At 45.2% G+C, this 11,093-nt stretch overlaps 1 protein-coding gene across 4 annotated transcripts in view; it reads right to left on the bottom strand.

Annotated features, from left to right (window-relative positions):
* Positions 1–304: 304 nt before the first annotated feature.
* Positions 305–11,093, bottom strand: part of ABCB7 (ATP binding cassette subfamily B member 7) — a 169,065-nt gene continuing 158,276 nt past the window's right edge. For 3 of the 4 annotated variants that reach the window (XM_029607661.1, XM_029607662.1, XM_029607664.1), the window contains one exon: positions 305–5,054. In XM_029607661.1, coding sequence (XP_029463521.1) covers positions 4,836–5,054 — 219 coding nt within the window. In that variant the 3' untranslated portion in view covers positions 305–4,835. The remainder of the gene's footprint in view (positions 5,055–11,093) is intronic. The other variant, XR_003857574.1, reaches the window with a different exon arrangement.

Here is an 11,093-nt window from a genome sequence, read left to right as displayed (position 1 = left end):
CATTTCTGAGCACGTGTTACTATCAAAGTGATTGCTCTTCCTTTTACATCAGACTCTAATCTCTTGGTCTGACGCATCCTGGTGGCAGAACCCTCTGCTCTGGGTTCATTTAAATCATGTTAGAACACACACACTGTAGTATTCATTTTCCCCCAAATGTTTTGGGGAGAAGTACAGATCCTGATAAACTGCCTATTTACAGCACAGAGAATTCCATTTTTCAAAGAAATCTCTGGAGAGATTGTTTAAAACTGTGAATTAAATTTCCTTCTCGGGACATGGATGTCAATTCACCACAAGATAATCAAAAGGTAATTTATTTAAAACAATAATTATATGTACAGTGATTAATATTAACAACAAAGTTGATAAGAAGTCTCCCTGCAGTATTCAGTCAGATCTATTTTAATATGCAGCTAAAAGAAAAAAAAAGAAATATGCTACAGATATTAGCCTATTTATATCTTTACTGTACAGCTCAAATGAGTTTTATGCATTGAGAGTAAAACCAACGTCAATAAGTTAAATCCATATTTCAAACACGGAAATAGAGAAGTTAAAATGTCATGACTGATCTACAATCAATAAAAATGCTTGGGAATACCTGAAGCCCTGAGGCTTTTGGCAGCACATTGTTTAAACATTCACATTTCTGAATATTGCTGGTATGAAATCAGTTTCCTGCTGTACAGCTAAACACGCTGAGAAATTCCTGTACAAATCCAATTACACCCGCTCATACAGTTCTGTCCCAGGATCACAAAACAAATCGTGAAACGTGAAGAGGTTACAAACCCACCTCTCCCGTCAGGGTTCATGGTGGGAGGCAGCAAATGTAGGATCCGACTTGGCCGTAAGGTCCCAACTTCCTGTTCTCTGCTCAGGAGAACAAACCCCGGATGGCGATCACAGGTACAAACCCCACCACGGGTGCTGTGCATGTAAGCACGTACTGCGAAGCACCAGACTTCAAATCTTTTTATTAATAAATATGGTCATCATTCGTGAAGCAGCATTCATCTTAAAAAAAAAACAAAAAAAAAAACGACATGAAGGCAGCAATGGATTGTCAAGCCCAGGCTTCTAGAGTAAGAGATTAGAAGCATCCCCCCCAGTGGTGTGAGAACAGCAGCACCGGAATTCCAAACCATAGAGCAAGCCAGGTAACATACATAAATGGTCTTGGGGAGGAGAAAAAGAAACCCCCCCCCCCCCCAACTGTGCCTACCTCCTACTCTGTACTTCTGAGATGCTTCCCAATGTACCACTCTCTGGAAAGACATCTAAATGCCCTAGATGAATGGCCTCACACACGGAAGGCCTTAAGTACCAGTAAATAAGGAAAAAAATCTGTAAATTGAAAAGAATCAGAAGATGCTCCTTTGCTTTTCTTCCTGTGCTTTGGCTGCCCACAAAATGGAGGACCACAGGGAAGAAACTGGGCAGCAACTGAACAGTAATCCCAACAGGATTCCAGCGACATCACTGAGTTGCTCCCGCCGTGCCTTTCCACTATAGACTGGGAGATGTATGGGTGAGAATGATGGGATTACTTTATTCGGTGACTTAAAGGATTAAGTTTTATATTGCCAATGTCCAATATAAAAAAGGATAAATTAAGATGCATATTCTAACATCAGAATAGGCAAGGGCGCTTCCAGTACCTGGTTCAGACAATGTTCTAACGTTGATACCATGCTGGGTGTAGGCTCTCTCATGGCAGCTGTACCAACAGCTGCCTCAAAAAGGACTTCTTGATTCATTCGCTAAGCGAGGCTGTGCCATACCAACTTGGAGTCATACGATATAGCTAGAGCAAAATAAAATTTGTTCTTTTTGGTCCAGGCACACTGTACATTGAAACATGCCAGATTGGGGATTACAATTAAATCCTTTATGTTTCTCTTGGAAGTATTTTGCAGCCATAATGTTGTGTGTGAAGATGCAATTTAATACCTTGGATGTCCCAAGGATCAATAAGGATTCATGAGTAACTCTGGTTGGAGTGCATAAGAACAGATTTTACTCCGTGGCAGATGGACTTGTTTTTCTAATGAGGTTTCAGTGAAAACACATTTGCTTCAGTCCTAGATGCTAAAAACATTCTGATGTTCACCCTACTCTATCAGGAAATATGATCAGTTATACAAAAGGATAAATGGCTGCTTACAGGTGGTTCCCCCTCCTGCCACTTTCCAGAAATCAGTCTTGTTTGATCGCTCTCCTCAGGGATACTGCAGCAATCTCTTCTTTTATGTTGTAATCCAGAAGCATGCTGATGTCTGCCCAAAAGTTTCAGGTTTTTCCAAAGCTGCTTTTGTAGTCGGCCACTGTGCAGCGGTTTGCTCATATCCCTCTACTCTTCTCTGAAGGTTAACTTCCACGGCGTTACCATTCCCAGGCAGCCTGCAGGAGCAGCCTTCAAACCCAAATCTTGGCAGCAGAGAAGAGCACTAGCATGGTGGCATGAATGGTCCTGGGCAAAGAGTCAAGGAGAGGTTTTTTTGTATGATGTGGCAATGTCCCAAAAGCCTCTGATCACTAAATATGTTACGAATGAGGATTCTTTACGTCACCTGTGACCAAAGCTAGTCTTATCCTACAGGCATAACGGAACAGTTCAGACATGGAATGTGCTTCTGTGGATAACTAGTGTCATATATGGAGAGACTGAAGTAACAAAGGATGAAATCTCTACAGGAAAGAAGAAGAAGAAAAAAGAGAGGAGATAGGATACAGTCAAATATCCAGCAGGCTTCAATAAAGCACCCAATGGTAGTATTTTCCATAGAAAAAAAAAACCTCAAGGAGAAGGGGAGTAATCAAACAAAGATGGAGAGACGGAGGCTGAAAAGGAAAGTGAGAAAATGCTGTGTTTCACTGACAGGAGACGAATGGAAGCAAAACAGGGAGAGGAATCAAGCGAGCATGGGACAGACACAGAGGGGTTCCAGTGGCAGGAGAAGAGCACAGATTGAGTACGACCTGTGGACCACGTCTTTCTCTGCTGCCACCTTGTACAAAAATAATGTTCCAGCCACATACAGAGTTTATACAATATTGTTTTATGAAGATGGCAACATTTTCATCTTACGTTAAACAATTTCCTATAAAAAAAAACCATCATGAACGCAAGGCACAAGATTAAAAAACCACTAGTGAGGAAAGAGCGTTGGGCTTCAATGGGCGGCTGGTTCACTGCATCATGTTAGATGGGTAACCCACGTCGGCCACTAGATAAAACTAGGTTTTTTGGCGGAGGAAATCTGGTACTTGGTAACGTTTAATTTGATTGGCTTTAGAGCATTTTATGCTAATTCCCAAAAGGAAAAATTGTTTGTAACCCACAACACTTAAAAATGCACCTGGGACTGTTTTACAACCCAACTCTATGGCCGTACTGCAGATTATAAAAGCAGAACTTTTAATGATCAGTGTAACCCAGGCTAAGTGAAGTTTCACTCATTTTCACAGCCTCACATTCCCTTCGAGTCAGACTCATTTACCAAGTCACTTAATGATCCCAGTTCTTAGTTTTTAGCTTCTGCTCGGCCTTCGGCTTTCTGCTGGCGCATCGGAGAAAGATTCAGCTTACAATGGTGAAATAACAGCACAGAAAAGATGGTTTCCTAACTTCACTCCATCAAAGGGGGCCACACAGACTACTTTAAGAGCACATTTTTTAAGCAGAGAAAATGAAAAGCAGCAGATACATTTCATTTTTCTCTAGGACCATGCAAATTTGTATTAAAAATATTAACTAAAAAATGCAGGAAATATTTTCTGGCTTTATAATTGAAGATTTGTGGTTGAATTTTCACTGTATATCACAATAAAAAAAGATACAAAAAGTCTTCCCTGAAGCTATGATTATAAATGGAACCACTAAGGACTGGGATCCTAGGAGGAATGATGTTTTACATACCATTAATGACCATCCATCAGAAAGGACGGAAACGTGGCATTTTCAGTGGAGAAACACCCCCCCCCCACACACACACACACACGTTATTGGAAACATCAGGAAGAGTTTTTGCAGGAGCTGACAAAGAAAACAAAGCAGGATATTTGCCCGATATCTCCCGAAAGAATCATCCTAAGCCCCAATAATTTTTTTTTTTTCCTCAGCTCAACTGCAAGAAAATATTTTTTAAGCAGCAGATAAGGCTGCACAGTACACAACTGCCTCCTGTGGACAATGGGAAGGCCTTCATATTATTATTATTATTTTTAACATGACTTAGAACAGAGGCAAACACTCAGACTACTCATACATTCATGGTCATTCTGCAAGGGTAAAAGTGCAAAGAATCAAGGCGTGATGTGTTCGTTATTTGTCCATGGTCACGGAGTGAGGGGGCAGTGGCAGAGTTTGTATTTGTGTGATTCGTTCTAATACCAGCTCTGCTACTGGCTTCTGTGCAACCCCGGACACAAGAAGTTGCCTCCCCGAGCCTTCCCCTTAACTCAGCTGTGTTATTGGATAACAACTGTTCCTGCTCCATTATCTGTGCGGACTTAAAATGCAGATTGTGCTCCAGAAACGTGCTGCCCGGCTAAGCCATCCCAGAGGTCGCTGCGGGCGTGCCCTCCGAGTAAAGCTTGAATGAGAGGTGCCACACAAGTCCAAGCAATCATTACATACACCTTAATTACCAATAAAACAGCAAACCTGGGGAAAAGCTTTCGCAGGAATCTCACTAAACATAGTACATTCTTGGCAGATCCAGAAATAAAAATCCTTTGGTTGCAAGATGTGATGCCTCATTGTGACAGTAAAAAAAAAAAAAAAAGCCTAGGAGCCGCCAGCGTCTCTTCCCAAGAGACGCCAGCGGTTAGCAGGAGCAGTTCCCACAGCCTTTCACACTGTTAATGATTTCTTCCTGCAACTTCTTCCTTTCCTCCTCCTTGGACAGCCGCTCACGCTGCTCTCCCCGTTTCCGTTCCTGGGTGCCGTTCTGCATCCTGTTGCTCTGTGTGTGCCACATCTCCGAGTACAGGCTGGCAGGGCTGGCGAGGAGGTCATAGTGTGTGCCACGTTCTGCTATCTTACCCTGGAAATGAAAAGGCAAGACACCGTTATTTACACAAATGCTTGTATCGGACTGTGTCGTTAGTAGGGCGGCAAGGGAGGAGTTCTAAGGCAAACACCACGTGCAATTCTTTATCCCCACACTGAAAATGGGTTTAAGTGCTAGCCAGCAAAGAAAATCATCAGTAAAGTCAGAGATGCTTTTTTTTTTTTTTTTTGAGGCCCTGCCTGTCAAGCGATTCCACACATATCTCCTCCGCTTCCTTCCTCTCGTGTGGTGGCCAGTTTGGGAGGCCTGTCAGCAAACACCACCAGCTCAAAGAGATCGGAATCTAATTTTACACATTAGAAAGCTTTAAATACTATTGCAAACATCTGGTGGTTTGCACAAAACCCTGAAGGTGGATGGTGAAGGGTAAAATCTCAAAACCTTTTCACTGCAATCTCCAGTGCCGAGTGACACAGAAGCAGAGCAAATGGTTTGCTGTCGGTGGTGGGATGTGACATTAACTTAGCCTCCTGATACCAGGGTACAACAGAGTTGCTTACCTGTAACAGGTGTTCTCCTAGGACAGCAGGATGATAGTCCTCATACATGGGTGACATCATTGGATGGAGCGCAGCATGGAAAACGTATGTCAAAGTTTCTAGAACTTTGACAGGACATACTGAGCATGCCCAGCATGCCATAATCCACATGGGGTCCCCTCTTCAGTCTCATAACATAGAATTACGATAAAAATAAAACAAAATCAGGAGAAACCCAACTCTATAGGGTGGCAGGTGGGTTTCATGAGGACTAACATCCTGCTGTCCTAGGAGAACACCTGTTACAGGTAAGCAGCTCTGCTTTCTCCTAGGACAAGCAGGATGGTAGTCCTCACACATAGGTGAATCCCTAGCTACAGGCTGCTCCCCAACACAAAAGGAGATCAACCAGCACCAACAAGCACAACCACCACCGGTGCTGTTGGTAACAGAGGGGGGGGGGGGGCAGCCTGAACCCAGACATGAGCCCTAGGCAGGGAAGAGGTGGGTTCTACAACTCAGAAAGATTCCAGAGGATAGACTGGCCAAACCTATTTTCACACATCAGCCATCCAGACAGTAGTGAGATGCGAACGTGTGGAGAGTACTGCACGTTGCAGCCTTGCAGATCTCCTCCACAGGAGCTGCTTGCAAGTGGGACACCGATGCTGCCATGACTCTGACAGAATGAGCCTTGACATGACCCTCAAGATGCAATCCCGCCTGGGCAAAACAGAAGGAGATGCAGTATACTAGCCAATTGGATAGTGTCTGTTTGCCAATGGCAACTCCCAATCTATTCTTGTCAAAAGAAATGAAAGATTGGTTGGACTGTCTACATGCTTCTGTCCACACCAGATAGAAGGTTAAGGCTCTCTTGCAATCAAAACTGTGCAGGGATTGATCACCTTGGTGTGAATAGGGTCTGGGAAAGAATATTGGCAGGATGATTGACTGGTTAAGATGGAAATCCGTCACCACCTTAGGCAGGAACTTAGGGTGCGTATGCAGATTCACCCTATCATGATAAACTTGGTATACGGTGGATAAGTCACTAAGGCCTAGAGCTCGCTGACCCTGCGTGCTGAAGTGACCATCACCAAAATGATGACCTTCCAGGTCAGGTACTTCAGTTAACAGGAACGCAGCAGCTCAAAAGGAGCTTTCATCAGTTGAGCCAGCAGCACGTTGAGGTCCCAAGACACAGCAAGTAGCCTTAGGGGAGGCTTCAATTGAAGCAGGCCATGCATAAACTGTACAACTATGGGCTGTACAGAGATGGACATACCATCTACTACACCATGGTGGTATGCGCCAATTGCACTCAGATGAACTAACAGATTTGGTTTTTAGGCCAGCTTCTGAGAGGTGCAGAAGGTATTCAAGCAGTTTATTGGGCAGTAGAAAGGATCTAGGGGCTTCTGCTCATACCACATGGAAAATCTTCTCCACCTCTGTCCTTAGGACTTTCTAGTGGAAGGTTTTCGAGAAGCTATCAGACTCAAGACACATCCTCTGAAAGATCAAGCAGCTGCAGGATTAACCTCTCAACATTCAGGCTGTGAGTGACAGGGCCTGGAGGTCTGGATGCCGCAGCCTGCCTTGATCCTGCACGATGAAATCTGGGGAGGTCCCCAGCCTGATGAGTTCCTGGAAGTATAACTCCCGAAGGAGCGGGAACCAGACCTGTCTCGGCCAATGAGGGGCTATGAGGATCATAGTCCCTTGGTCCTGTCGCAGCTTCAGGATAGTCTTTGTCACTAGTGGAATCTGAGGATACGCGTACAGAAGGCCCTTGACCCAATGGCGGGCAAAGGTGTCAGAGGCTGGTTTGCTGTCTGACCTGTATAGGGAACAGAACCAAGTCACCTTCCTGTTGCAGGGAGATGCAAACAAATATATGTCCTAGCTTCCCCAGAGACGGAAGATCCAATTTTCTACCCCCTGGGTCCAGAGACCACTTGTGGGGCCTGAAGGCATGACTCAGTCTATACACTACCACATCCTCTGTACCAGCCAGATACGTGGCCCGGAGCAGCATACCCTGGGACAGAGCCCAGGACCAGATCTGGACCATTTCCTGACACAGGAGGAACAATCATGTGCCTCCCTGCTTGTTGATAAACCACATTTCCACTTGGCTGTCTGTGTGGATCAGGACATGTTTGTTGGCCAACCAATCTCTGAAAGCCTATAGAGCATACCTGATCGCCCAGAGCTCCAAGTTGATTTGACACTGTGCTTCCTGAGCGGACCATAGACTCTGGGTGCGGAGCTCATCTACATGAGCACCCCACCCAGGTTTGACACATCCATGGTAAGGACAATTTGGATAGGCTGTTTGGAAGGAGACTCCCTTTTCCAAATATGAGAGAACAGGCCATCAGGACAAAGTCCTGGAGTAGCAGAGTGATTCGGATGCAAACCTGGAGGCCCTGAGTGGCCTGGCACCACTGCAACCTCAAAATCCATTGGGCTCTGCACATATGTAACCATGCCAGGGGAGTAACATGGACTGTTGCAGCCATGTGGACCAACAGCCTCAAAGGTGCTGTACTGATACCTGTTGGCTCTGTTGAATTGCCCCCGCAATAGGATGCCAGCATAAGCACCCTGGTGGCATGGCACCAGGGCCCACGCTATGGAACAACCTCCCATCCTCCTTACGCCAAGAATCATCCTCGAAAAAATTCAAACAAAACTTGAAAACCCACCTCTTCAAGCAAACATACACCTAACGCCTCTCTCTGACTTATATTACTCGCTGGCTTTATTCATGTATATACCTGTAAATACTTATAGTTATTAGTATTATTAGGCACATATTATGCAATTTCTTCCATCAGTTTTCTCTTATTGTGATTTTTAAGTTTAATGGAATTTTATTATTGTTCTCTGTTTCAATGTAAAGCTCTTTTAGCTGCATTCTGTTTATTGTAAACTGATGAGATATTTGCAACGTTCATCGGTATATAAAAGCTTCTAAATAAATAATAAATGGCAGGAAGGTTTTCACCTGAGTCGTGTATAGCAGAGCTCCAATGAAGTCCAATTAAGGTGACAGGCTGAGATAGGACTTTGGGTAGTTGATAACGAACCCTAATGACTCCAAAACTCATATGACTTAAGACTTAAGACTCAAGACTTAAAACGTGGCTATTCACGAAAGCCTTTCCTGAACTAAACTAAACCTATTCCATTATTACCTATTCGCTCAGACTTTGCCTTAATCATAGTAATTAATATCCCTACCTCATAAGGGCAATTCTTCAACGCTATAAGCACATTGACTGGCATATATGTTATATATATTTAAACCCCTGCTTCTTTTCTCTGATCCAAGTTATATTACTCCCTTGTTTTATTGTAACTGCATTCCTTAGCCTTCTCTTGTTTAACGTTTTTTACTACTATTACTATTGTTTTATTATTATTATTACTTAGATCAATGTTATTTATTGCCTTTTGTTCCCTATCTACTTGTTAATTGTAAACCGACATGATGCGATTTTTATCGCGAATGCCGGTATAGAAAAACTTAAATAAATAAAATAAAAATAAATATGGTCAAGTGCAGGGATTGCTCTGCCTGAGAGGTGCTCTTGACCAGCCAATCATCCAGATAGGGGAAAACCTGCACTCCCAGCCTGCAGAGGTGCACCGCCACCATGGCCAAGCACTTTATGAAGACATGTGGGGCAGACGCTAGCCCGAATGGCAACACACTATACTGGAAGCGCAGTTTTCCCATCACAAATTGGAGATACACCCACATCGAGATCTTTCCAGGTCTCAGGAAGTATGTGTCCTTTAGATCAAGGGAGCATAGCTAGTCCCCTTTTTGTAGGAGGGGAATCAGGGTGCCCAGGGAAACCATCTTGAACTTTTCTCTTTTTAAAAACTTGTTCAAAGTCCTGAGGTCTAGGATGGGACAGAGTCCCCCTGTTCTCTTTGGAATCAGGAAGTACCAGGAGTAAAATCCCTACCTCACTGCCTTGGTGGAGCAAGCTTGACTGTTTTGGCCATTAAGAGGGCGGAAAGCTCCTGTAACAGTACCTCCTGATGCACTAGTGGCCCCCAAAATAGGCATGGAGAATCTGGCGAGACACCCAATAGATTGAATTGGTACCCTTATCAGACGGTGGACAGAACCCACTAGTCTGAGGTTACACTGGGCCACCGGTTTGCAAAGAATTGCAGCCTGCCCCCGACCAGGGAATCCAATGTCTCATGTACGGGTGGCTGGCATATGTTCCCCACGATCCAGTCAAAATCCCATCCTGGGATTTGGCAGAGGAGTCTGTTGGAGCTTGGGAGCTTGCTGCTGCCTGGGATGGCCGCAAGAGCCCCCCCCTCTGTAAACGGGAACAAGAGACTGGACGATAGTACTCCCTCTGGCGATAGAAAGATCTGACCGTACCTCGCAGACCTCCTGGCTGAGGAGGGCAGGTCCAAAGTGATGGTGGAGAGATGCTGGAAGGTCTCACGATGATCCCACAACTGGGCTACTGCATACCTCACCTTATCTCCAAAGAGATTCTCTCCTGTACACAGCAGGTCAATGAGTCTGTCCTGTACCTCTGGTCGGAGATCTGAGGCCTGCAGCCATGTCATTCTGCGAGCACAGATTCCCGCTGCAGAGACTCTCACTGCCGTCTCGCAAACATCGTGGGTGGAGCGCACCTTGTGTTTCTTGCACTCCAGGCCCTAATGCACCAGCAACAGAAAAGTGTCTTGCTGATGTTGAGGCAGCCACTTGGCTGCCTCTTGCACCTGCTTCCAGAGGTTGCGAGAGTATTGGCTCATATAGAGCTGGTAAGAGGCAATGCAGGCTATAAGCATTGCCCTCTGAAAGACTTTTAACCCAAGAGCATCAAGCGCACTGTGCTCTCTTTCCAGGGGTGCAGAGGCATTGGTCCAAGAGTGCTTGGCTTTCTTGAGAGCGGATTCAACCACTACAAATTGGTGTGCCAGCTGACACTTTTCAAATCTGGTATCCTGTTGGACGAGGTAAACCCCGTCAGCTTTCCTGTTGATGGGAGGAACAGAGAGGGTTTTCCCAAATCCACAACAGCAACTTAAAGATCTTGTGTACCAGGACCGCCACAATCTTCTTAGGAGCCCCCACAAACTGGAGGATTTCCAGCATCTTGTGTCTGGCATCCTCCTCCATCAGCAACTGAAACGGGATGGCTTCCGCCCATTGTTTTCACAAAACCTGTGAAGATCAGGTCCTAAGGTGGAGACCACCTTCGCTCCTCTTCTGGAGATGGCTCTGAGGGGAGACCCTCCGAGTCCTCTATCATCCCCCCAAGGGTCATATGGGGCCTCCTCCTCATTGATATCTGCAGAGGAGGGGACCCTAGGTGTTCGGCTTTCGTCCAGCAGCCTAGGCACTGGTAGCACACAGCAAGCGCCTGTGCCAACCTGAGCAAAGCACCATGCATCGATGGCAACCTGTGCCAATGTTTCCTTGGTTTGCCTTGGTGTTCAACCAAGTCTTTTCCTGGTGCCAAGGTCGAAGACAACAACC

Source organism: Rhinatrema bivittatum, chromosome 6 (assembly GCF_901001135.1).
Source record: "Rhinatrema bivittatum chromosome 6, aRhiBiv1.1, whole genome shotgun sequence".
Lineage (NCBI taxonomy): Eukaryota > Metazoa > Chordata > Amphibia > Gymnophiona > Rhinatrematidae > Rhinatrema > Rhinatrema bivittatum.
Note: the sequence above shows the minus strand (reverse complement) of the source record. Positions and strands in the feature narration are given on the sequence as shown.